At 43.9% G+C, this 26,783-nt stretch overlaps 4 protein-coding genes and 2 pseudogenes across 5 annotated transcripts; 3 read left to right on the top strand and 3 right to left on the bottom strand.

Moving 5' to 3' along the window:
* The first annotated feature begins 17 nt into the window (after positions 1-17).
* Positions 18-5,135, top strand: LOC110520231 (lariat debranching enzyme-like; annotated as a pseudogene). The gene is made up of 8 exons (XR_016494781.1): positions 18-129; positions 557-640; positions 810-890; positions 988-1,071; positions 1,161-1,385; positions 1,600-1,677; positions 1,894-2,039; positions 2,202-5,135. The product of XR_016494781.1 is annotated as a lariat debranching enzyme-like (transcript).
* LOC110520232 (ras-related protein Rab-5B) lies at positions 3,965-10,270 on the bottom strand. The gene is made up of 6 exons (XM_021597399.3): positions 10,070-10,270; positions 8,560-8,818; positions 7,798-7,949; positions 7,472-7,594; positions 7,246-7,339; positions 3,965-7,045 (listed from the first exon to the last, which is right to left on the bottom strand). The coding sequence occupies exons 2-6, from the start codon at positions 8,720-8,722 to the stop codon at positions 6,921-6,923; spliced, it is 657 nt and encodes a 218-aa protein (XP_021453074.1). The 5' UTR covers positions 8,723-8,818; positions 10,070-10,270; the 3' UTR covers positions 3,965-6,920.
* On the top strand, positions 9,066-14,171 carry LOC149984655 (tRNA wybutosine-synthesizing protein 4-like; annotated as a pseudogene).
* A 71-nt stretch (positions 14,172-14,242) lies between these two features.
* On the top strand, positions 14,243-16,372 carry LOC110504286 (tRNA wybutosine-synthesizing protein 4). Its single transcript, XM_090230593.1, is given in 10 exon segments — positions 14,243-14,248; positions 14,311-14,503; positions 14,776-14,883; positions 14,886-14,963; positions 14,966-15,008; positions 15,704-15,791; positions 15,916-15,929; positions 15,931-15,988; positions 15,991-16,103; positions 16,300-16,372. Coding segments are annotated over 10 exon segments (774 nt in total).
* An 852-nt stretch (positions 16,373-17,224) lies between these two features.
* Positions 17,225-19,472, bottom strand: LOC110505288 (gamma-crystallin S). The gene is made up of 3 exons (XM_021584437.3): positions 19,376-19,472; positions 18,465-18,707; positions 17,225-17,569 (listed from the first exon to the last, which is right to left on the bottom strand). The coding sequence occupies exons 1-3, from the start codon at positions 19,391-19,393 to the stop codon at positions 17,297-17,299; spliced, it is 534 nt and encodes a 177-aa protein (XP_021440112.3). The 5' UTR covers positions 19,394-19,472; the 3' UTR covers positions 17,225-17,296.
* A 766-nt stretch (positions 19,473-20,238) lies between these two features.
* LOC110520233 (TBCC domain-containing protein 1-like) lies at positions 20,239-23,055 on the bottom strand. The gene is made up of 2 exons (XM_036974634.2): positions 22,666-23,055; positions 20,239-22,343 (listed from the first exon to the last, which is right to left on the bottom strand). The coding sequence occupies exons 1-2, from the start codon at positions 22,743-22,745 to the stop codon at positions 21,986-21,988; spliced, it is 438 nt and encodes a 145-aa protein (XP_036830529.1). The 5' UTR covers positions 22,746-23,055; the 3' UTR covers positions 20,239-21,985.
* Positions 23,056-26,783: the final 3,728 nt, after the last annotated feature.

The following is a 26,783-nucleotide window of genomic DNA, read 5'->3' on the forward strand; positions in this document are numbered from 1 at the left end:
TGCGCATGCGCTCTGGGCAAACTAGGCTGAGGTGGGATTTTTTTTTCGATTCATACGTTTTGGTTGAGATGAGCGGAACAAACCAACATAATCATAATCACGCTACGTCGTAAATGAAAATAGCAAAAGGTGAGAAAAAAATGTATACTTTGATATGACCATGTCTCTTAGACAGGACAAGGCTACAACCTGTCTACAACCCCAGAGAGTTATTGACAGCTGATCTCTTGCGCTAGTGACAACAACCAACACAAATGATTGAGCAAATATGCTAACTTTTATTATATTGTATTCTGTAGTTGTCTCCCTCATCATATCATTAATTTATTTCCCTCGACCTAGCTCGTTATGCAAACCAAACTATTACTGTAGCTACAGTATATCAGAAGGTACATAGAAGGGCAGCTGCTGTAATCTGTTGGCCTCTATGGATTTAGATGCCATAGGAATCAACAGCCATGTGTGTTCAACCCAACCCTGTCAGTACTACTTATGGTTCCTTTAGTTTAAGGGACAATCTGTTGTATTTCTGATGGTTGTATTTTGGTTCTTGCAGGTATTACTCTGGAGAGTAGACAGCTCTGATCCTGACCATCTTCATTGTGGGGAATCATGAGGCCTCCAACCACTTCCAGGACTGGTGGGTAAGACCTTACCTTTAGACTTTGGCTACAAAGTTAACACGCATATTACAAGTTCCACAGATTGACATCTCAAGGCAACTTGCCCATCAGGCAATTCAGGAGCAGTTTTCACTTGCCTGAAAATGTTATTGTGTATCTAATAATAACAGTGTGGTGTTCCTTCAGGTTATGCTGGCGTTGTGCGCTACAAAGTAGTAAGGATAGGTGGCTTGTCTGGAATCTTCAAAGGGCATGCGTACAGGAAAGGTGAGGTCAAAAAGCTCTAGTAGATATATCCTCCTGTCGCTGCAAATGTGTTGCAGCCCAACCGTCTTTAACATTGAATCAATGTCCTTTTTTACAGGGCATTACGAGTTCCCTCCATATCCCAGAAACTCTACGCAGTGTTTACCACATCAGGAACATTGATGTCTTCAAACTCAAACAGGTGACTACCACTTACAAGGTTAATATATCATATTATGTCCCCCCCATTGTATCGTATTTGTCATCATGCCTCCCCTATTTTGCCACTAGATCCAGATGCCTGTGGATGTCTTCCTGACCCATGACTGGCCTCATGGGATCTACCATTATGGAAGCACGGGGCAGCTACTGAGTAAGAAGAAATTCCTGAGGCAGGAGGTAGAGTCCAACACACTGGGTAGTCCTGTGGCTGCAGTGCTCCTGGCCCATCTGCAGCCTAATTACTGGTTCTCTGCACACCTCCACGGCAAGTTTGCTGCCCTTATGCAGCACCCGGTGAGCTGAACTGACTACGGTTATGTAGAGAGACTGCTGTGGATATTCAGAGATGTGATTCTTTCTGATTAATCAGAATTAAGATTCTGGGATTTTTGCATAATCCCAAACCAATATCTTATTTATCCTGATTGTCATTGTTGTGTTGCTAGGTCACGGAACTGATATTTCCTATGCAGCACTGGTTATATTGCTGCTCTGTTTTTCCCTTTAGGCCAATGGTGATGCTGCTCTCCGCACTACCAAATTCCTCTCACTGGATAAGTGCCTCCCCTACATGGACTTTCTACAGGTGAGAGAGGGTGATGACACGTGGCATGGATGGTGTGTGATTATGGTCCAGTTTCATAGATCCAGATTAAATCTACTCCTGAATTTATGTAGAATCTGTTCATCTTGGTTTGTGAAACAGCTTGCTTGAAGATCTTGTTTTATGCTAGTACGGGCTATAGGTTTCTTCTATGGTGCATGTCTGAGTTGATGCTGACTTGTAGGGTGTGTGTTTCAGATTGTAGAGGTAGCAGACAGGCCAAGCTCATCCCAGGTTCTGGAATATGATCCAGAGTAGCTGGTCATCCGAAGGCTTAAAGACAGCCTGCTGGCTGTTAGCCCTAACTACTGGAACCCTCCACAGAACAACGGCCTGCACATAAGGTCAAATACTCACGCTGTCTGTATTCCTCTCTCTCTCACACATATGACACACCCTGCTATCTCACTTAAACACCTCTTCTCTCACACACATACACATTTGTATACTTACAGACCACCCCTCACTTACACACCCACACTTAACTACTTCTGTATGTTGTCCAGGTGGGACATCAGTGCTTCTGAGGCAGCCATGATGGAGGCTGTGGGTGAACTGGGAGGTGAACTGTCCATCCCAGACAACTTCAGCCTGACTGTGCCAGCCTACGATCCTGCCTGGCCCCCATCCCAGCTACAGCACCAACCCCCACACCACCCAGCTCTGTGCCACCCAGGGCCTCACAGACATCTATGCCCAGGTCGGGGGACAGATGGGCACAGGAGCCCCAGAGCTGGAGGATGATGATGTCCAGAGTGGGGATGAACCCTATTGACACCTCAGGCCTGTCCAGCTCATACAACCCTGATGAGATTACCATAGAGGAAGAAGAGGGGGAGAAGGAGGGAGGAGAGAAAAGGGGTAAGGGGGAGGGCCTTGATGCAGTGGTGCCTGAGGGTGAGACGGGGGAAGCAGGAGAGAGACGGGACTCAGGGAGCCTCTGGAGAGCTACCCCCCCAGTCGCATGGTCCTGTCCATGCTTGAGCCCAAATCAAACCCCGCTACTCCCTCTGGCCTGTCCCTCAACCTGCCTACCCCCTCTCACTCCTCACCCCTGGAAGGGGAAGGGGAGGGGGAGGAGCCCCATGTCCGGATCCCCAAGCGCACCATTGGGAAGAAGGGGGACCACAGCAGTACGGGTAGCAACTCCAGGATCAAACGCAGGAACCAGGTCATCTACACAGCAGTCGACGACAAGGAGAGTGAGGACTAGGGCTGGAACTTGACCCAAGTTTTGGTGGGAACTGTTGTGAAATATACAAGATTCTCATGATGTTTTTATATTGATATTGTCTGTCAATTGTCCTTCTTGATTGCAAACCAACAGAGAGCTGTTTTATTAGGAAAGGGAGAGGGGAGAATCCCATGATGGAAATGTATGTTTTTAAGTCTAATTTATGTTTTTGTAAATAATTACATTTTGGACAAATGTTGATTTCAGACATTTTACTGAGTCGTTTTCTAGTGTGGGTCAACTGCAAAAGGGCTGTTGTAAACAAAACATAAAACAAGTATATCATGTAAAGAATGCAAGTTGATGTTTATTCATGAATCTTGCCCTGGAGGCAGAACTGAGCGATTTCCGCTAGAAGGGCCAACTGCAAAGTCAAAATTAGCTATATTGTAGAAATTCATGATAACTCAAACTAGTTTTTTGGTATTCATTTAAGGTTAGGCATTAGGGTTAGCAGTGTGGTTAAGGTTAGGTTTAAAATCAACTTTTGACTTTGTAACTGTGCCAGCTAGTGACCACTCTGCAGAACTGCCTCCAGAACAAGATTCATGATGAAAAATGCTAACCTGTGTAAAGAACATGATTATGTTTGTACACTAATCAGTGTTTCCCAAACTCAGTCCTGAGGCCCTCTGGTTGGGTGCACGTTATGGGTTTTGCCCTAGCACTACATAGCTGATTCAAATAATCAAAGCTTGATGACAAGTTGGTTATTTGAATCAGCTGTGTAGTGCTAGGGCAAAAAAAAAAAACGTCCCCCCAGGGGGGCCCCAGGACCAGTTTGGGAAACCCTGCATTAAATAGTCAAATCAATTTTGAACATGAACCTTGTGTATGACATCTTTACTCCTGTACAAATGCTGAGATCAGGCCCATGTTCATTTTTATGCAGTGCTTTGTGACTGCCTAAACCAGTGTTTTTTTTTTTTTGTTGCAAGCCCCACCCCCCTAAATGAAAAACTATATTTCAAGCTTAACCCATGACAGAGACAAGTGGCACAACTGGACTAAACCATTTATGATACAAGCCCTCAGTTCATATTCACTGCACACATGGCGCAATAGCACATCTTTATTGAACAACACTTTACAGAGGAGCTGAGGGGAGTCTTTCCCACATCGTGTGGACTTCATCATTATTACACTAACCTGTGATCATAGAATAAGAGTTCATGAATGAGTGACTTAATCATGAGGACAGCCCATGAAACAATTAGCTTTGAAATGAAGTAGAGCTCATCACATAGATTGGTGTCCTTCGTGACTAATTCCAGCGTAATGATATACGTACTCTAGTTAGTAAAATCAACAGTTTCAATCAAATTAGATGACAAAATATACTGCATTTCACAAGAAGAGCTCCTTACAACTGTACAAAGAGCAGAATTACATTGTGCAGAAAGAGTTAATGGTTACAAGCTGTTGAGGTCCAGGGAGATGCTTTACTTTTAATTTTTAGCTGGTATGGCGAACTCTGGAAATTCCTTTGGTCTCTACTGTGTTAAGTGAATCAGCTTTTAGTTTTCTTGCACCTTATTTGTGGAACAATCAACCATCGACCGTTTGTTTGCGGGTTATGATATACCGTATTGAAAAAATCACGACAGCTGTGATGGAAACAGGTCGTTTCGGTACAATTTTATAAAATGCCGACAGAATTTGTTCGTTCGACATGGTGGGATCTTTTTTGTGTCTTAATCAATTATGTGAGAAATGGTGGTGGAAACACCTTTATTCCCAAATATTGATATAATAACCATCATATGGAAGTAAACTTGGGAGTCGTGACGATATGGTGTGTTGTCCTCCCACTATGACTCTGGGAAACCATGCCGTTTATTAGGCTACAGATGAAATAATATATGATGAACTTCACAGGTTGGTGAAAGCGCATAGTGATCTTGATGCTCCTTTCCAATACATATCGAGGGTCTTATTCTGGTGACATAATCGACGCTTGACTGCCGTTTAACAAAAACAATTATTCTTGCTCCCATCCATAATAATCCCATTATATAATCTACCAGCCCAGCCTACGCACATATTCACATAAATCTGTCACCAATTGGATGGAAACCTAGCTAGTGTGTTTTTCTTTCTGTTTGCATTTTGCTGCGTATATTTTCTGTCACTCTGGGCTCATCTGTAAAAGAGACCTTGGTCTGAGTATGATCCCCTGATAAAATAAAGGTTCAATTAAAAACAACGTACATTTCTGCCAAACACGCCAAAGCAAACCCAAAACAAATAACAAAAGAAGAAAATGGGAGTAGGCACTTCTTGTTTTGTTTTTAAACCCCTCGTAAGCAGCCTTATTCTTCTTAGCTAAGCCTTGGACACATCCCAAATGGATCCTTCCCTACACCAGACACTCCTGTAGATCTTGGAGAGGTGGAAGCAATATGGCAAAAATAATCCACCTATTTGGCCAGGTTAAGCAACTATCATAAAGCATTAACCTTTCTGATCTGTTCAGATCTACATTAATATGTCTAGGGGTTAAGGGTCAATTCAGAATCCATCAACAGATTGAGTAGCTCTGTCACCAAAGCTTGCCGTCTCACTCCAGTGCTTTGAACAGCATCAGCTCATTAGTCACGTTAAAAGCGTTTGTTTACAATGTTTTCAATGACATCAACTCTTAAGCAGTAAGAAACAAGACAAATGAGGAACAGCAGAACATATCATGTAGATCATGGCCCTTGCATTCACAACATGACAGGCCAGATACCAGATGCATTGGTTTCCTACCTACAGGACTGCAAGTCTAGAGGGGTTTGAGTAGCCTGGTCCCAGATCTGCTTGTGCTGTCTTGCAAACTCCTATAGTCATTGTTGAGCAGAGGGAGACAGATCTGGGATCAGGCTAGGGTTTGAGATCAATACCAACTATAAGTTATCACTACAAGGGGCAAGGCATTTCTGCTGACGATGTAAACTGACCAGGAGAGACTGTGGATATCACCAATTATGCACTAGACAGTGGATTGATTGTTAGAAACAGTGAAGGTTTCCAGTGAAGGTTTCCAGTGAAGGTCTAGCCAGACAGACATGGCCTGGAGCATGACTCAGTCCCAACAGCAAATAAATACTGGACTCTGGGTTCTTTAGTGTACATCTACATCTGTGCGTGGAAGATAGATAAATGAGGAGGAGGTGCCTGGATAATACCAGACTGGCACTAGCAGCATGATGTTTCACAACACCGCTGCTCTAAGGAGTAATAATTATAATAATATAGCCTAGGGATTCGAATAAATAAAGGGCACCAGAGGAAATAAGGGCATTAGAAGAGGCAATAAACTGTGGTTATCCTCCGTCTTGTCTTTTGGGATTGTGGGTAACCTGTGCCATCTAACATGGGTTACTCTATCTGTAGGGACTGGGGAGTATCTGGAATGGCACAGGCCAAGGCTTCAGAGTTGGGTTAAGGTTGTCCAGGTTGTCTGGGGCTCATGCCAGAGGAGGGTGATGAGAGGGCATTTAATACAGCTCTGCCCCTCTGTGAGGTGCACAAATGGGAATACTATAGGGAGGGAGTATGACCTGCATCCCATTCACTCTTTCATTCCCTCATCCTTCAGTCTCCCTTGCTCCATCTCTCCTTTCTTCCCTCTCTGCCACTCAAGAACTGACACTGCAGCGATTGCATAATCAAATGGAACCATGATTGAAATTAAACGAGACAGACAAAATGTAAAACAGCCACGATTAGCGCTCAATAATATACAAAGTATTCACTCTCTCACGGTCTTTTTCTTCCTCATGTCCGTCAGTCTTTGTCCAAAATCTCTCTCTGGCGTCGGTTGGTGAGGCAAATACTCATAAAAGACAACCGTCCAACTCAAACTCCCTCTTTCTTTCTTCCCCTCTTTCTATTTCTCTCAATAGTGGTCTGTCTGTCTGTGGATGGGAGGGAGGGTGGAGGGGGTGTCCCCCTGCCCGACCCCAGAGGTTGGGAACAGGGATGGCAGGATGGCGGTGAAGCAGTCCTAGTTCCCTCCTCCTCCTCCACAGCAGGATCGGGTGTTGTGGGCTTCAGGATCCTGTAAGTTCACTCCCCTGTGTCGCGCTGCGTGTGTAGGATTCTGGGTGTCCGTTTTGGGCATCTTTTTGGCTGCAGAGATAGTGGAACACACTTTGTTAGAGGCCAAAAATAATGTTTGTTATTATTATTTTGAACTATGCCCTGGAGTTTTTCCTGGTCATGTGATGTGGTCATGGAAAACTTTTTTATTAAGCCAATAGTTGATTTGAATATAAATTGTTATCCCTAGAAGTCGCCCTCTAGATTGTTGGGAAAAGATGGGAGCTCACCAATGGCCAGGAAAAGTTCGTTGACATTCATGGCAGTCTTGGCAGAGGTCTCCATGAAGAGAAGTCCAGTGTCTTCAGAATAGGTCTGGGCCTCCTGTCAGACAGGCAACACATAATGAAAAGGCTATCCATCAGTATTGGAATCCCCAGTTAGAATTCAAATGTGGTAAAGTCATTGTATAGTAAAGGCCTTAACATCTTAAAGAGTCCGTGTTGAGTACAGTACCTCATACTCCACTAGTCTCTTCTCAGCCAGGTCCGCCTTGTTGCCTGCCAGAGCGATGACAATGTTGGGGCTAGCCTGCCTCTGTAGCTCCTTCACCCAGGCTTTAGCCCGCTCAAACGTCTCCTACAGGAGGGCAAAATTGAGACCACAGGAGAGGGACAGAGGGGAGAGGTGAGAAAGAGGAGTCAGACACAGTGCAACATTTAAATAACATGGCTGTGTTCACATGATAGAGAGGGCTAAAGCTTCTATACAGTACAATACATTAATTGTTTACTCTTAAAGTTAACTCTGAGCATGCATCTTTGTGGTGTGCTGATGACTACCGGCTTGGTGATGTCAAAGACCACGATGGCAGCCTGTGCCCCGCGGTAGTACATGGGAGCCAGACTGTGGTAGCGCTCCTGTCCCGCTGTGTCCCAGATCTCAAACTTCACGGTAGTGTCATCTAGACACACAGACTGGGCCAGGAACGCAGCTGAGAGAGGGAGAGAGAGAGGATGAATAACTCATGATGTAAAACTTAGTCCTTTCATCTCAGACAACCCTCCCAACTTGATCCAGGAAATCTGGCACAGTGTGCTTACGCTGCGGTACTCAAGGACAAAAAGGCTCCTCAACAGCTTCTACCCCCAAGCCAAAAGACTGCTGAATAATTCATAAAAAAGCCACCAGACAATTTACATTGACCCCCCCCTTTTGTACACTGCTGCTACTCGTTGTTTATTATCTATGCATAGTCACTTCACCCCCACTTACATGCACAAATTACCTCAACTAACCTGTACCCCCGCACACTGACTTGGTACTGGTGGCCCCAGTATATAGCCTCGTTATTGTTATTGTGTTGCTTTTGATTACTTTTTACTTTAGTCTACTTGGTAAATATTTTCTTAACTCTTCTTGAACTGCACTGTTTGTTAATGGCTTGTAAGTAAAAATTTCACGGAAAGGTCTACACTAATTGCATTCGGCGCATGTGACAAATAAGGTTTGATGTGATTTGAACAGAGTTGCCCAGTCGTGATCTGGGGCCAACAGTGTGCCCGTCAACTTCTCCCCTCCCCTTATTCCCCATCCCCCATCACCTCCGATGGTGGTCTCCTGGAACTCATCAAACTGTCCCTTGACGAAGCGCAGAACTAGGCTGGACTTTCCCACTGCCATGTCTCCCAGTAGGACCAGTTTAAACTGGCATATCTTGGTCTGGGGCAGCGTGCCATTGGGCCGGCCACTCCCTCTGGTAGCCATGGTGACGGTGGAGGGTGGGGCCTCCCAGTGATGGGAGCTTAGACTACAGGGATCTCTAGGATGTGAAGTCTTTCTCCACCTCTCCTCTCTTTCTGTCTGCAGATGAGAGAGAATGACAATAGAGGGAACTGTTATGTAAAGCATTGCTGGTAATGGAAAAAGGAAAGAGTGGCTCACATGACAGCAGGTGTCATTCAGTCTGGACAGGTGGGTAATTGTTTCATCTGTATGACTAGATTATTACATGATCTGCAATAAAGCCCATCCACACATCTAGGGTGACTGACATAAAATACAGGCTGAGGATGTGCGCTAGCCTGCATTATAGATCGCCGTAGGAATCATGGAACGGTCAAAACAAGTGGCGGTGTCGACCATTCCAGGTACAATTGATAGGACAAAATGGTTATGTCTGTCATTCGCACTAATGATGTGTGTTGATCTCCCACTCCCCACTGTCACATGTATCCAAGCGCTGTCATTTCAACGTTTGTTTCATTATGGTTATAAATAATGTACGACTTGTCGACTGCATGAACTTTACAAAAATAATGTGCTCAAAGGTCATACCGTTTTTTGATGTCGCCACAGTTGCTTCTCACCAACTACACCATGCAGCATCACCTGCCTTGTGGAAGGCACTATTTGTCAACCAATCATTAGGGTGCTTTTGTTTCACCCACGCAAACGTGGCCGAATGTGACTGAAACAGGAACCAACTTTGCGGATTCTAAAGCTACAGGGGATACTAATGAAAAGTGATATTTGCGACCACTCTAACCAATGAATTGTACACACGTTATATTTCCAGTTTGTGAATGCGTGATATGGGGGTATAGAAGTTTCTTTAGACATTTATACATTAACACTTTTATAAACAATAGCAGCTATGTTGACTCTGCCATGTTGATCTGAGCCTTAATGTTGTAATACCACTACATTGTCCGACTTTCGGCTGTCATCTCCTCCGACTTTACTCGCCGACTTTCGTCTACTGTCGGCTTCATGAGGCTAAGCCCTCGAACACACCCATTGTCATATCAGGGGAATGACTGTGCTTTCACCACCAGAGATCAACGTATGTGGCTTTGCCATTGTTAATTACCTGCTATGCATTTAGCTTTATTTTTTATTTTACATTGGAGAATAGGATTTATGCAGGTATTGTCCGTTTTATCTGTTAATTGGTGCGTCTCCGTAGAGAATGGGCTCCGTTGTAGCCAAGTCATTTTGATGCGGATGAGTCAATTCGGCCCCAGCTCTGGTTCGACGCCCTTCTCTTTCTGCCTTGCGGATACACGTCCCATGTAGCCTACACACGGGGAGTAGAAAAACATCAATACATACCAGTGACAGTATCGGCGCTGTCTCTAAAACGATCTAAGATCCCAGTCTTGAGTCTTGACTGTTGACAATTTATCTACTGGTAAAAGGACTGTTAACGCTTCCTGCAAATTCGCGCAGTCGCAGTCAGTGCCGCATTCTCGATTTTCTTAAACGGATAGATAACGGCATTCTTCCACGTTTTAGTTCATGCAAAGGTGCCCACTCTCCCAAAAATTCCCCAACATATTTCATTGAGTAAAATAGTTTTATTTGTAAACCGCATCTGTGGAAGCGCATTCCCGCCACAAAAACAACAACATTTGTAATGCCAAAAGGTCGTAATCAAAAATTTTCCTCAATAAGAGGGAGAGCGTTTGATTTGCCTGCTTGGGGGCAAAGTTCCTTTATTGGCATGAGAAACATGTTTACATTGCCAAAGCAAGTGAAATAGATAATAAACAAAAGTAAAATAAACAATACAAAAGGGAAAATAAATAAACATAAATACCACATCTACACCAACAAACCGCCCAAGAAGGTCAAACTAAAGTCTGTCAGCTAGACACACACACACACACACACACCTGGACCAAACTAAAGTCCATCAGAAACACATCCCGTCTGACCCTCTGATACACCAAGCCCTAGGTAAAAGTCTCCTCCTCTCCTCTTCTCCGCCTTCTCTCATTCCCTTCTCACATTATTTCTCTAAATGCACAATAGGTGATGAGATCGTGACCCTGTAGGTCACAGTTCAGTCTGTAGCAGCATTCCAAACCAGTTTATTACCTCTGATTCTGTGATGTCACTGGTATTCATTCACAATGTACTGTATAGAGTGTAATATGTCGTTTTATGTCAGAGTTGGTGTGTATTCTCCTCATACCGAGGGATCTGTCTGTGAATGTGCTTTTGTTCCAGCCCAGCACTAGCACACCTGATTCAACATATCAACCTCTCATCAAGACATTGACAAGCTGTATAAGGTGTGTTAATGTTGATACAGTATGTATCTTACAACGCTTGACGTCTAAGGCACTGCATCTCAGTGCTTGAGGCATCACTACAGAAACCCTGGTTCGAATCCAGGCTGTATCATAACTGGCTGTGATTGTGAGGCCCATAGGGCGGTGCACCATTGGACCAGCGTCCTCCAGGTTTGGCCGGTGTAGGTCGTCATTGTAAATAAAAAATTGTTCTTAACTGACTTGCCTAGTTACATTTAAAAATATATATATATATAGCTCTCCAGGACCAGGGTTGGCCAGGGCTTGGGAAGTGTGTGGGAGGTCTGGGTTAAAACAAGTGTGTCTCTCTTTTCAAGCTTTGTGAGTGTTTGTATCAGTGAAAGTGAGGGGACGGCTTATAATAATGGCTGGAATGGAGCGAATGGAATGGCATCAAGCACATGGAAACGATGTGTTGGATGTGTCTGATACCGTTCCTCTAATTCCGCTCCAGCTATTACTCTAAGCACGTCCTCCACAATTAAGATGCCACCAACCTCCTGTGGTTTGGATGTATTATGCTCCTCTGACCCATTGCACTTTGACTAGATAAACTTAAGAGACACCAGACTGCAAGTCATAACGTCATCATAGGAAAAGGGAACAGCAATGGTAGTCTATTTGTCTCCCCTGTTCTCTTCCTCTCCTTCTCTTCCTCTCTCTCTGCCTCCCTCCCTCTCTCCGTTTAAGAGAGGATACTGATCCAAACACTATGAAACTGAAGCGTCTGCGTGAACTGAAAGACTGACATTTTTTTGAAAGTTTGATGTGATTTGACTGAAGCAATAAAGTTGACTGAGACTTTGGGTGTCTTGAAAAACACTTAAAATAAAATGTATAATTTATTATTGTGTTTGTTGTTTGTTTCTGATGACACTGGTGAGGTCTGTGTGCATGAAGGCTAGTAATGTACCATGCTGGGTAGGTGAGTGCATTTTTCTGCTCTCTGCTCCCCCACAAATCTCAAAATGGACTATTCATAACTAATGCTTTTACCAGTGTTTATATATACAGTGTTTATATACAGTGTTTATATACAGTGGAGATCAGTGGTGTATTTTACCCACCTTTTTTATTTTGTGAGAAAGTATTTTTAAGTATTTTTAAAGTATTTTAAGTATAGGGAGAGTTACTTTATTCACCACGGACAGCATAGTTAACCACCACATCAATGGTAGAGATCATGTTTTAAGATTGTAAGGGTTCTAGCTGGGGATATGTTCATACACAACACGCTTGTCTCTCTCTTTAGAGATGGTATCTTGGTAACTTTCTCTCTCTCCAGTGCCGTCATTTATCAACCGGGTGTACATTTCTTACTAAATTCTGCCATATGTGGAGATTCAAGGATTTGTGTGCACCAGAAATTATTAGGATTTAACAAACTGTCGCACACAATATATAGGCATGCTTTTATTGATAAATCAGAGCCATGTTATATTTGTGCGCAACACCCCAGCTTGGAAAATACCCTCCAATTACCTTTTATGGGAACAAAAACACCCTCATTTGCTGTATGATTTGGAAATGTTGGAACTTGGCCATGTCCGTTTCTTAGAGAAGCAGAATATCAGATTTGATCACGTTTCTGTAGAGTTGAGGGCAGAATGTTTTAATCTGTTGCAGTGACTGGGGCGGCAGGTAGCCTAGTGGTTAGAGTGTTGGGCCAGTAACCAGAAGGTTGCTGGATTGATTCCTCGAGCTGACAAGGTAAATATCTGTCGTTCTTCCCCTGAGCAAGGCAGTTAACCCACTGCTCCCCGGGTGCTTCTTACCAACGGCAAATGCATCTGTTTTATTATTAGGCCTACGTTTTAATTATGACTTTGTGGCTGTGGAAGCTAGTGACGACCAACTCTGAAGTCACCCCATTGAAGTTGAAATGCAAAATGGTTAAGGTAAGGGTAAAGATTAAGGTTAGTTAAGGGTTATGGTTAAGGTCAGGGTTAGGGACAAGCGCTGGTCAAATGTCCTCTCAGAGCATGCAGCCCATTTGAAATGTAAGCTCCACCCTCACCATTGGGGAAACCAATCGCATAATTTCTGCCTTGGGGCAGATCTGCCTCCAGAACAAAATTAATGAATAAAAACGCTAACCTGCCTCTGGCGGGGTTGGTGGTGTTCGAACAGGACTTCCTGGCGCAAAGCTGCTCTTATCAATAACAACACTCAGCTGAATAGTGGCTGGATACCCTTTCATCCTAACCCACAGGTACACTATGTATTACACTAGACACAAATAAACACATGCATGCATGCATGGACACACACACACACACACACACACACACACACACACACACACACACATACACACACACACACACACACACACACACACACACACACAGTGTGAACACTATGCCGAGTGCTGGCCTGTGATACATCGAACAACTGCATGTGTATCCAGACCCTGTTTACATTCATGGTGGTCAGTACCATCTGCTAGGGGTGAATGTGAGAGAGAAGCCCCAAGTGGAAGAGTCTCTTAGTGGGGCTGATCTAGAGTTCCCCTACCCTGCTATTGTCTGAAGTGGTGCTCACCTACACGGAGACACAGTGTGAGAATGGAGTGGAATGTGTGCGTGCGCATGCGTGTGCATGCTTTTGTTTGTTGGTTTGTTTATGTGTGTCTGTGTGTAAGGGTGGTGGATACCTGGTATCCATGTTAGAATTAAGTGTTATTGTACTTTTTCTCTTGACCCTGGTCGGATGCTGTTATTGGCTGGGCTGCAAGGCTCCTCCCCAAGTTGCCATTTGTGATGTACGAATAGATCAGCCCCCACAACCCCTTTGGTCGAGTCATGCACGACTGAAAGCTACTGCTGCTACCTAAAGCAGCCATATAAATGTACTCTACCTCTGTTAAATAAGTGTTGTTAAGTGTGTGGGCTGAGTGTTGTCTACATGGTTGGGAACAGTGTCTGGATATGAATGAGTTCTACCTGGGTCTGATACCACAGAAGGAGACACGCGGAGTAGAGAGCCTGGAACCATTCGATGCGTTTGAGGTGAGTTACTCTAATCTAGAATCCTGCGGTTGACTTTTGTTTCAACTCACTAGCCATCAACCTCCCCATCAAAGATATACACTACACACAAACACAAACATTTTATTTTGAACATCTTTCCAATTTCCCTGCAACCATTTATTCCTCCATTCTGTCTTTTCATTTATTGAACACTAATGCCAGTGTCATCACAGAGAATACTGGATGTCTGGCGTGTCCTCCTCTGTGTCTACCCCTGGCTGAGCCGCCTCCCCTGGCTGTGAGGCCCGTGGTTGGGGAGATGTGTGTGGAGGGTCTGGGGATGCCCCTGGGTCCTGGGCTGGTGCTGCTCAGTGGGGGCTCAGGCTGGGGGGGTAGAGAGGATACTACAGCCAGGGTCCTCATCAGAGCCAAGGGTGGCTGGAGATGTGCCTGTGTGAAATCATCCAATGACTGGGGTAAGAGGGTTCAATGGATTTGGTCAATGGTACTATTAGGGCATTGAGTTTTCCAACAAAAACTGTGTTTGTTCTGACTAGGAAATATTCTGGGTTCTAGATATAGGCTATAGAACCCGGAGTTGTTCCTGGTCAGGTTCTGTTCTCCTCCCAGGTGTCATACTGTATCACACAGTAACATCTGTTCCTGGTCAGGTTCTGTTCTCCTCCCAGGTGTCATACTGTATCACACAGTAACATCTGTTCCTGGTCAGGTTCTGTTCTCCTCCCAGGTGTCATACTGTATCACACAGTAACATCTGTGCCTGGGCGGGGAGCTGTGTTTGGTGGCCGCTCCTCCCCACTCAACCCAATCAGAACCCTCCTCAGAGTGACCTATGACAATGTAACCTGCCTGACCCCGTTGCCCCTGACGGCCAGGCATCAGTGAGGCTATCCTTGAAGAAAATGACGTGTAGTGGCAACCGCCTCAACCAAGATGGAGGCACACTCTGACCATGGGTGAGTACTCTTGAACACTGATCTTAAAGGTCCAATGCAGCCATTTTTATCTCAATATCAAATCACTTCTGGGTAACCTTACTGTGACTGTTTTCAGTTAAAAGGACAGCAGTGTGGCCTAGTGGTTAGAGCGTTGGACTAGTAACCGGAAGGTTGCGAGTTCAAACCCCCGAGCTGACAAGGTACAAATCTGTCGTTCTGCCCCTGAACAGGCAGTTCACTGTTCCCAGGCCGTCATTGAAAATAAGAATTTGTTCTTAACTGACTTGCCTTGTTAAATAAATGTAAAAAAAAGAGCAATTTCTCAAGAAAGAATTTTGCTAGGAGTGGCCTTGAGTGGGGAGGAGAAAACAGAAAACTAGTGATTATTGGCAGAGAGGTTTGGAACTCTCTTTCTTATTGGTCTATCAACTAATTTCGCCAGGCAGGCCAAAACGCCATTCCACTAAACAGGCTGAAATTTCAGGCAGTCTTTTCAAACAGCTGTTACCCACTGGGCACAGACGTCAATTCAATGTCTATTCCACATTGGTTCAACATAATTTCATTGAAATGACGTGGAAACAACGTTGATTCAACCAGTGTGTGTTATTCTGACCTCATAGTGTGGAAATATATATATATAAAACACAGAAAATCATGTTTTTCAGTTTTCAGCAGGAATCATGCCTCAACAGCCTTCTCCGATCTCTTCCTCAGAGGTCAGAACTTCCTGTTCGTGTTTGGAGGCAGAGGCAGAACTTTTGATGCCCACTTCCTTTGTCTTGATGGCCAGTGTTGGACTGAGGTGTTTTTAAAACTTTGCTGTTCATTATATTATCACCTCCTGCATTATCCAGCTGTGGGGAACATAGCCCGCCAACAACAAATAAATACAATACCCACAGAACTTTGACTATGTGTTTTTGCAGATTCCTATAGAGGGCTGAGCCTCACTTCTCCCATTAAGTCTGTCCATATGAAGGAGGGGCAGTGATCTGTGGATGTGATCTGTGGATGGTTGGGTAAGAGAAAGTGTTCTACTGGGGGAAACAGTCTTACTGAGGCCCACCACCACAGGCTTCTGCTGGGAGAGACTACACCTCCAACCCCCTCTAGTGTCCAGATGTGGAGCTTCAACAACTCAGATACAGGAAAACAGTCTAGTGGCTGACGTTTTCCATGTTGTTTAACATTGAGTGAGTTAATGGATAGTTGTTACAGACAATGTAGTCCTCCTCTAAATGTGCCCAGGATATTGTGCTGCTAAGTCAAAGGGTTGTTCAAACACGGGCACCATCCTATGTTTGCTCCAGATATTCCCACAGTGTCCATGTGATTGGTGATTGGATGATGTTGGTGTGCCAGGGGTTGCTGTTACAGATCTGACCAAAAGGGGCAGTGTGGCGCTCAGCCTGGATGCTGAGTACTGTAGGCTTTGACCAGTTATATTACATCCATATATATATTCACTGTAGTGCACACAAGGTCATAGACAACACAAACAAAATGGATTCAATGTACACACACACTGTACATTGAATACATAAATTAAAAATGTATTCACTGAGTGCCAAATGTCATCTCTCTCTGCTCTACACTTCTAGTCTGCTGTACCCTGGCCTCTCATGCTGCACTCCTTCTGCTCGGCACTCCTTCTGCTCGGCTCTCCTGGGCGACTCTGACCAGTCGACAACGATGGCTCTGATTGGTGGGGAAGGAAACTGCTTCTCTGTTGTGACTCATCACAACCCTCACCCCATCAGTGTAGACCTGAAACCTGTTCTATAACTATGAGACATGGTCGCTAGAAGAATTCTTTGTGAGGACATTTTTGTAAAGTAACGACTTGGTAATGGAAAGCTGGGTAAATTTCTGGCACTGGAGCTGTTATGCATCATTAAGATATCTTGGCATCTGTCATGATGACATTGTCTTATTAGTTCACTTGATATTCCTTATAGCTTGAACCAAATTATTCAGTGGCTAAATTCCGCATGTAGAAGTTGATCTCCCTTTGGGCTGTATCAGTTCAGGGTCATACATTTTGGACAAAAGAATACACCTTCTACCTTCCGGGTGCACACATTCACTGACACAGACACACACAAAAACGCCAACATTTTCAGATCTGCTTACCAGCCAAGTTTTTATTTCAGGAGAGAGACCTCAGTAAAGTCACAATCAAAGGACTCAAAGTAATAGGATAGGCGTTATTCAAAGTCCATATTATGCATATTATGTATGATAATAGTGAGGTTGGGTTTGAGGTTGAGGTTGGTGTTGAGGTTGGTGTTGTTGTGGTCAGGAGGATCACTCAGTGAAGCGTCTGAAGGACTGGACAGTGGGACTGACTGCACCCCAGTCCCCAGGCTTCCTGTACTCTCCCTTCTCCAGGAAGTACTGGCGTCCACGGTAGTTGGGGTGCTCGTAGAAGACCCACCAGCCATCCAGCACCTTGCAGGAGTACACCTCCCTCCAACGGTACTTCTCCAGGACTGAGGGGCAGTCCTCGGCGGCCTCGAAGGCCTGGCCCGCGAAGTCATCCTTCTCATACAGCTGCATCTTGTACTGGGTCCCACAGGACTGTGGGGGTGGTGGGGATGGGGATGGGGGGGTGGTAGTAGTGGAGGTGGAGGCGAGGGGTTAGTGCAAGGGATTGGGAAAGAAGGGGGAGGGGATGTGGGGTAAGAGAAAGGGGGAAGGAGGGATATATAGGGAGATGAGATTCTTACTCAGCAACTTCTGGTTTATTTTGGGGGCTGGGATGTAAGGATAGTTAGTAACACACAAGGTTTGTAAAGTATTGTTGTGTGTTTGTCGATGTTCTGGTCGACCCAAAATGCACCAACCCATCACCAATCCAATGTTTTTATACTCTTGAGATTGGTCCGAAACTGAACGAACCATCATGAGAAAAGAAACATATATTTTTAGAACATGCTGTATTTTTTTCACTGCTTTTGTTTGGGCCGTTTATGGCTTCCTGTGTTACAGAGAATATTTCCACCACCATATTCGGCACCATAGTTGGACAATTGATTGATTCTACAGTAGAAGTGTAGGTCTGATTCTTCCTGCCACCCTGTGCATTGAAGGGAAGTGTACAGTGTTCTGTGCTCTAATTAAACAATAAGGCCAGAGGGGATGTGGTATATTGGCCATATACCACAAACACCAGAGTTGCCTTATTGCTATTATAAACTGGTTACCGACATAAATAGAACAGTAAACAATTATTTTTGCGTCATCACTGTGATATATTGTCTGATGTACACACGGCTGAAATTCTGTTTCAGCCAATCAGCATCCAGGACCCAAACGACCCGGTTTATAATACAACATACGGTACACCCCATTCAGGCAGCTCGGCATAGACCTAACAGACATACCCCATCTAGATACTGTTATTGAAGAAACACAATGATATCTCCTTTCATTCACTATAATGCTCTAAGGACTGAGGCAGTGGCAGACTTACAAAGTGGATCATCTTGCAGGAGCTGAGGCGGTCATTGAGGCCCATCCAGCGCAGGTATTCAGGGTACTCTCCCCTGGTCAGAACATACTGGTAGCCCATGTAGTTGGGCCTCTCGTACACCACCCAGGCTCCACTCTCCACACGGATGGAGTTACAGTGGCTCAGGTAGGAATGGAAGTCGGTGCAGTCGCTGTCACACTCATAACGGCGGCCCTGGAAGCTCTTATCCTCGTAAAACACAATCTGGACGAGAACACAAGAGACCAGAGTGGAGTGAGTGGGTTGAACTTAAGTTCATATGCTTGATAAAAGCTCTGCACTGCACGGTAGGTACCTTTTTACACAATGAATTGCTTTTTCCAACCTACCAAAGAACAAGTCAATCACTCAACACATTCCTGATGCCTTTCTTTGCAGCTAGTGCTATTTCTAAAAGCCATAGACGTGGGTAAACTCATCAGTTTGAGTTAGTCTTTCCATCACAGAATAACTCCAATGTAAATATTTTTGATGGCACTTGAATGCCAAATCGAAGACTGTATTTATAATAAAATGTGTATTTAAGACAGGCAGAGATTATGTCAATTTCTGCAGGACACCAGTGCTGACAAGCTTTAACCAGCATTCTATCTCAAATGAGACTATTACACTGGTATTATTACACTTACATTACAATTATACTATTACGTTGTTATTACAATGGCAATGGCCAGCAGGATAAATCAGCCAAATTTGACAGAAAATATGAAAATGGGCCATCCCATAACTAAACCAAACACACCACAGAAAATCACTGCTATGCTACTGCCACCAAACAATCACTATCCTGCCCACTATACTGTATCATTAGAACCTGTTCTGATGGAGTCAGTGATTGCCCAGAGCCAAGCGGCCATATCCCTGTTACTCACCCTGCCCATTTTGGACATTGTTTGTGGGCTAGGCTTGATAGATAGCGGTGGTCTGCTGGTCTCCCTGAAGTCTGGATGCCTCTGGTCCTGCCACCCAAGCCCTTTTATATACCCAGCCTCCCAGTTTTTTAAACAGTGAGTGGAACAATCGCTTTGTCATGAAAATGGGATCCAAAAATTGAGTCAGTGATTCTAGTGCTATTCAGTTTTTCCAGAAAAGTGAAGTGGGATTACGGCATAATGACAGCATGGTGAGAGTGCCCATTGACCCCCTCTCTGCTGGCTTGCTGAATTGCCCCCCAACTCATCTCGCCCCCTACAATCACCAAAACACATACCCTCCCTACACGCCACCCTGCCAGCTTGCTCCCATCACCCCCACCCCAGCCTATGCCCAATGTGCCTATCACCTCAGGCCAAGAGTCTACCAAATGTGCCAAATTCTTCCCAGATGCACAGATATTGTGCCCCCATTGTTTAAAGTGTCACAAGTTCTCTTCGGGCGTATTCATGTCTAAACACAAATGGGGGAAATATGTGTGTGGGTGAACTTGGAGGCATTCATTAGACATTTGAACTATGCAAGGTCCATTACACTAGAATACAACCAAGAAGCATGAAAATCTGTCAAACGTGCAGGCCAATCACTCTTCTCTTCCTCCTCTAGGGCCAATGAATGATTCAGAGGTGATTGTTCAACATCTGCTCCCCCGTCTTAGCCAAAAATAGTTTATCTCTATACATTTCGTCTGTGCTACAGCTAATTGTAATGGTTTGTGATTTGTCCAACAGTATAACTAAACATTAGCTGAGGTCGATATACAGGGTGTCTAAGAAAGTACAATATTCAACAATAAAAGGCATGTCAAGGCAAAAATGAATAGTTTATTCATGACTAAAGAAAAAAGAGAACTAAACAAAATTGTGCTCTTAGAAAACATTGAAAATAATTTCCATTGTAACATGTAGGTAGGCCGACATAGTGCAATTTAATTGAAAGGCAAATCAAATCAATTTGTATTTGTCACATTCGCAGAATACAACAGACCTTACCGTGAAATGCTTACTTACAAGCCCTTAACCAACAACGCAGTTCAAGAAATAGAGTTAGGAAAATATTTGCTAAAGAAACTAAGGTAAAATATCAAATAAAAAGTAACACAATAAGATGACATAACAATAAAGAGGCCATACACAGGGGAAGTCCCTGAGAACTAACCTACAGCAGCAAGGCAGAAGAACAATAATACAATCTCATCCATCCACACTGGCCGAAGAAGCAAAGCAAATTACTAATAAGGAAGAGAAATACCTGGTTACCTAGCAACATCAGCATTCTCTGGAGCATGCTAGGCTTATTTTAATAGTACACAGTAACGGAATATAACTGAATGGCCCATGTAACGGAATATAACTGCTCCCTCAAAGGCATCTTTCTCTTCTCATAACACTAATGTGTTCTGCCATCTTCTTCGAGGTGGCTATTATAGTCTACAGACCAAAGTCCCATCTGAGGGACGTACTAGCCTGGTCCCAGATCGGTTTGTGCTCTTGCCAACCCCATTGCCAAAGTCAAACATTTTGAAACAGTTTGACATGACAATGAGTGATAAGGAGTTGCCATGACAGCACAAACAGATTGGCACTCAGGTGCTAAAGGTATTCCATTCCTTGTAATTTGGCACAGGCCTTTAAATTCATCACACCCTCTCTCCAACGCTACCAGAAAATACATATTAACAACTTATCATACACATTAATATATCTTTAAATTCATCACACCCTCTCTCCTAGGCTACCAGACAATACATATTAACAACTTAATATCATATGTATACATTAATACATCTTTAAATTCATCACACCCTCTCTCCTACGCTACCAGACAATACATATTAACAACTTAATATCATATGTATACATTAATACATCTTTAAATTCATCACACCCTCTCTCCTACGCTACCAGAAAATACATATTAACAACTTAATATCATACACATTAATACATCTTTAAATTCATCACACCCTCTCTCCTACGCTACCAGACAATACATATTAACAACTTAATATCATACACATTAATACATCTTTAAATTCATCACACCCTCTCTCCTACGCTACCAGAAAATACATATTAACAACTTAATATCATACACATTAATACATCTTTAAATTCATCACACCCTCTCTCCTACGCTACCAGAAAATACATATTAACAACTTAATATCATACACATTAATACATCTTTCCCCTATACTGGAAGGTCAATCTCTGAATTTAACAGACAGTTAAATGATTCCCTATTATTTAATTGGTACAGTACACACAGCAGAAGAACCAGACTCTAGGCAGATCTAACCTGAGTGGCTAACAATAGGTACCCTGTAGTCGTACCCCAAGTACTCTAGGACCACTGCCTGTGTCCTGATTCTCTACCATCCCCACCATTGGTAAATCCATGAGAGTGAGTGTGCAAGGGTAGAGAATCTGGATGCACCAGTCTCAACTAGATGAAGGAATGCAGCAGTGGAGGGCGAGACAGCATACAGGGGGCGAGAACAGAGCCAGAGGTGTATACCAGGCCACCCTTCTGCAGTCTAGTGATCCTCAGATCAGATCCAGGCCTGCCTGGAACTGTGGACAGCATGCAAACAAAGGGCTTAGTGCTACCAGTGGCTGTGAAGCAAACAGCTGACTGTGAGGCAAAAGCTTCTTTGTATGGGGATCTCCATCAACAAGAACCCTAAAAGTCAGCAAGGCAAAAGGTGTCCTCCCCACTGTCCATCTAGATGTCCCTTCCTGCCTGGTGTCATTTGGCCCGGCCTCCAGGCTGTCGCTGTGTGAGGGGTCCTGGGAAGTGATGCAGGGGGGGATAAGGCTTTCCAGCCCATGTCTGTGTCCCGACTCCAACAGCCAATCATGGAACTTCTGCTCCACCAGAGCCTGGAACTGACGCCACCACTCTCTGAAAACAGACAACTTACTACAGGAACAAGACTCAGAAACATTAACAGACAACCAGAGTTCACTTTAAATTAGCACTTGGGCCCCTCAATTAGCTCCGCATCAAATCATTGCATTTATTTGTAAATCATATTAGTGAACGCAACTGGGTCACTTGTTATGCAAATTAAGCGACACAGTAGTCACAGACTTTTCGAGTGGCTGCATTATATTCATACTTCATACACTTCATATTTCCACTCACTGAGCGTTGGTCAAATTGCTGATAAATCTAAGCGGTAGAATGGCTGACTGGTAGTGTCTGTGTCTGCTCTGTCACTCACTTGTTCAGGTGGGCATCCTTCACCGTCTTCTGCCAGTCCTGTACACTCTTCTCCCTCTCCTCATGGGCCTTCTGGTACATCGATGGCAGTCCACCTGGCACCTCACAAGTGTCCCCCTCCAATTCTAAAAACTCAGCGGGCGTCAGGAAAGGTAGGAGCCAGGGTCTGGGGTGGTGCCCTTCACACCCAGCAGTAAGGGCTGGTCCCAGGCGTTTGGCACCACAGCTAAAGCCACACTTGCCATGTGATCCTCCAGGTAGGGGTAGTGTGTGGAAGGGCCCTGGGGTGAGAGCAGTGTTCCCGGGGAGGAGTATGGGCTGAGTGGAGCTGAGGGCGTGGATGGTACAGTAGGAGGAGGACCCTATCGCCAGCCACAAACACCACCCTGACGTTTAGGCTCACTGACCTAAAACACGCACACCACTATGAATGTCATCGCACCTGAGCTAATGGACATTGTTACAGTATAGCAATATTAAAGGAACTGCTACGAAACCAATAACTAGTGCACTGATTTTGTTGCTCTCGTTATGTCTAGGGGTCTTAAGCCCAGCTAAAGGGTCTGTAACCTGATTTGATGTGTGCATAAACGTGGGAAGTAAGTGTGTGCGACTAGGTGTTAAATGTACTCACCCAGGAGACAGCCACCTTACCTTTGGTCCAGGGCCAGCTCCTTCTTGACCTCTTGGTAGGCCATTCCAAGCGGATGATTATTTGTTCAGATGATGAAACATAAATATGTACAAAAAGGAAAATACAAAAACCGCATTCCCAACTAAAGAGATGAACTAACACCATGAAACAAACAAAGGCCAGCTGAGAGGCTTCTGGCCTCCTGTCCCCTGGACTGACAAGCAATCTTGATCGCTTGCCCCTAAGGAATTATCAAGGCTTCCTGGCAGAACAGAGCCCTTGACTCGGTTGGTGCTGCTACTTGGAGATGGCGTGTGGAAGTGTATCAGGGTAGTGTTTGTCTATGTCCTAACATTAACCTTCCCCCCCATTTAAAAAAAAATCAATTATTTTACCTTTATTTAACTAGGCAAGTCAGTTAAGAAAAAAATATTATTTTCAATGATGGCCTAGGAACAGTGGGTTAACTGCCTGTTCAGGGGCAGAACGATAGATTTGTACTTTGTCAGCTCGGGAATTTGAACTTGCAACCTTTCGGTTACTAGTCTAACGCTCTAACCACTAGGCTCCCCTGCCCCGTATCATAACAGAACATTTCACCACTACTTAATAAATGATTTACTATGTTAACTACAGTAACGCTCTAATCACCAACATTGGGTGATGGACTGAATGATGGCTGAGATGAAAATCATCAAGGTCATCAGTCAAAAGTAGAAATTATATAAATAACAAACCATAAACACTACTACCGTCTCTATTGAAGCTGATCTGTTGTGGTTGTTAAGTGGGTCAGGCTATAGGGTTTCCGTAACCTGACCTGAGTGGAGAGAGCAGGTAGATTAACGCTCCCATCACACTGACAGACTCATTGCGCAAAATAGTACGCAGCATCATCTGGATATGCATGTAACAAAAGTTACAACATTCACCTTCTGCTACCATTTCTGTCAAGCCGTCCAGGCATACAGTTTGACGCATACATTCAATAAATCCAACGTATGCACCACACCGAACGCATTGCAACTGCCTTTGCAATGCAATGCTTCAAGGCAAACGTAGCATTTCATTGGAAATTAATGTGATTCTGGTGTACCAAATGCAATGACGCTGTCGGTGTGTTCGAAGCATAAGGCATCACCGCAACAGTGTATTTTGACGTTAGCTACTGCTAGCTTGTCTGACTCCTTGGCCAGGGTCTGTCTGAACACTGTGACATTAGCACCATATTGCTGCCTGGGGGGGCAATGTGGGTGTTCCGGGCGATCTTAGTTCTCTTCATAGCGCCCTCCACTGGAGAACAGGAGAACAGAAATACGGTCAGTCACAGACACACAGCCATGCTTCAATCCTGATAGCTCTCTACTTCTCCCACAAAAAAAGGTGAGCTATAAAACAGTCACAAGAGAACTCACTAACCTCTATAGACATACTAACAATGCCCCTCTGGGGTACACTGAGTCCTCCATCACCAGGCTGAGGCACTGCAAAGAAGAAAAAAGAAAAAGATGACTTTATTGTCCAATGTACACGGATATCTAACAGATATCTAACAGCCTTATACTTTATTTCAACCCCTCCGAAAGACACATACACGTTCAGAGGTTGCAGAGTTGAGCAGAGGGTACTGTTCTTACTGAAAAGGAAAACAATTTATTGTAAAAACTATGAAGACATGGGCGTTATGGACCCTTTCACTGTTTGAGGCAAGAATAAAACAACCATTTGGTGTATAAATATAACGATCTTGTATTCCTGCTACCACACTCTCCCTAAAGCTGGCCGCACAGCCAAACTGAGTAATCGGGGGAGAAGGGCCTTGGTCATGGAGGTGACCAAGAACCTGATGGTCACTGACAGAGTTCCTCTGTGGAGATGGGAGAACCTTACAGAAGGACAACCATCTCTGCAGCACTCCACCAATCAGGCCTTTATGTTAGTGGCCAGACAGAAGCCCCTCCTCAGTAAAAAAGCACATGACAGCCTGCTTGGAGTATGCCAAAAAGTTTTAAACAAGAGTTCACCTATTTCATTGGTGGGTTCTGGTCTTCATATCAATATTGCAGTATTAGATGAAAGTGGTATCATAACTAACTAGCTGTTGTAAAAACTGATTTTTAACATTATAGGTAACAGAATGGGCATGTGGACCCTTTCACTGACTGCTTCCTAAATGGCATTTATTTCACTGCCTCTTGCTCCAATGTAAATGTTTGTGTTGTCTGGCTCTGTTGTTCCCTCCTGGCGTCCTGGGGCCTGTTGCACAAAACTAGGATAAGGGATTAAGCCAGGATATCTTGGTGATCCTGGCTCAATTGATCCGTAATCCGGTTGCACTAAAGATGGATAGGGGGCAGGAGGATATGTTATGGTATAAATTACCATGGAGATTTATTCTGTGGAGCTAGCCTGCTCCAGACCAGGCTAAATTCCAGGATCTATTTAATCTCATCCCTAATGTCAGTCAGCAGTCACCACAAATGGAAACCAATAGTTATTTCACTGCTCACTATACATTGTTATCACATATAACTAGACCCACTGTTATTTAAACGTTTGTGATCATTAATTTCAATGATTTTGGATAAAAAATGATTTTTAGATGATGTTGCTATCATTAGATAATTTACAGTTTCCCATAGACTATAAGGCTATATATAAAATGCTAGAGTATTAGGGCCACAGAGGGGAAAAAAACAAGTCATAATATTGTAACCAGTTGTTTTAAAGGAGGACAGTTGTTAAAATGACAGATGTGGGGCATTTCGTGAAATTGTACTTCAGTATGGTTTCATAAACAAAGACATGCTGATGTGCCAGAATATTAAGTATCACATTGTCATAAGTATCAAAACTGTAAAAACAATATGTAGCTTTTCTGCAGAAAGAACCAGCCTCATAAATTTATGACTTTATCCTTTTTCTTCAGTGTGGCCCTAGTACTCTGTCATATAAACAAATACACATTCCATATGAATATAAAAACACAATGTGTAACATTATGTTCCTTTATTGAATAAGGACAAAACAAAGCAGGTAAACCATCAGCTCCTTTCAAAACTGAAGTCACAGTGACTCTACAAGATGGAAAGCACAGAATCTAAGCATATTATACAAAATGATACATATACAGACCTTTGAATGTGTATAACACACCCTGCATGTCTGCACACTAAAATAAATGCAGGACAAATCCATACACATCAACTGAACAGACAAATGAATGGATGCAGTAGCCTCCCTGCAGCCTTGTATTACACACAGTATACCGCACAAACATCATAAGAGGCCAAATTCGTCAAAAAACGAACCCAAAAAAACCCAAATTCCTCTGCCACCGCAGGACATATTTAACCAAAATTGAAAGCACACATACTAACTAAAATAATTCAACACATATTGGTCCCTCAGCAGCCGACCACTGTCGTCATCAGGGAAGATTGCCGGATTGTCCCAGTCCATGGCTGGTGGCACTCTGGGGGCCC

The sequence above is a fragment of the Oncorhynchus mykiss genome, chromosome 3 (assembly GCF_057628025.1).
Source record: "Oncorhynchus mykiss isolate SJ-2025 chromosome 3, ASM5762802v1, whole genome shotgun sequence".
Lineage (NCBI taxonomy): Eukaryota > Metazoa > Chordata > Actinopteri > Salmoniformes > Salmonidae > Oncorhynchus > Oncorhynchus mykiss.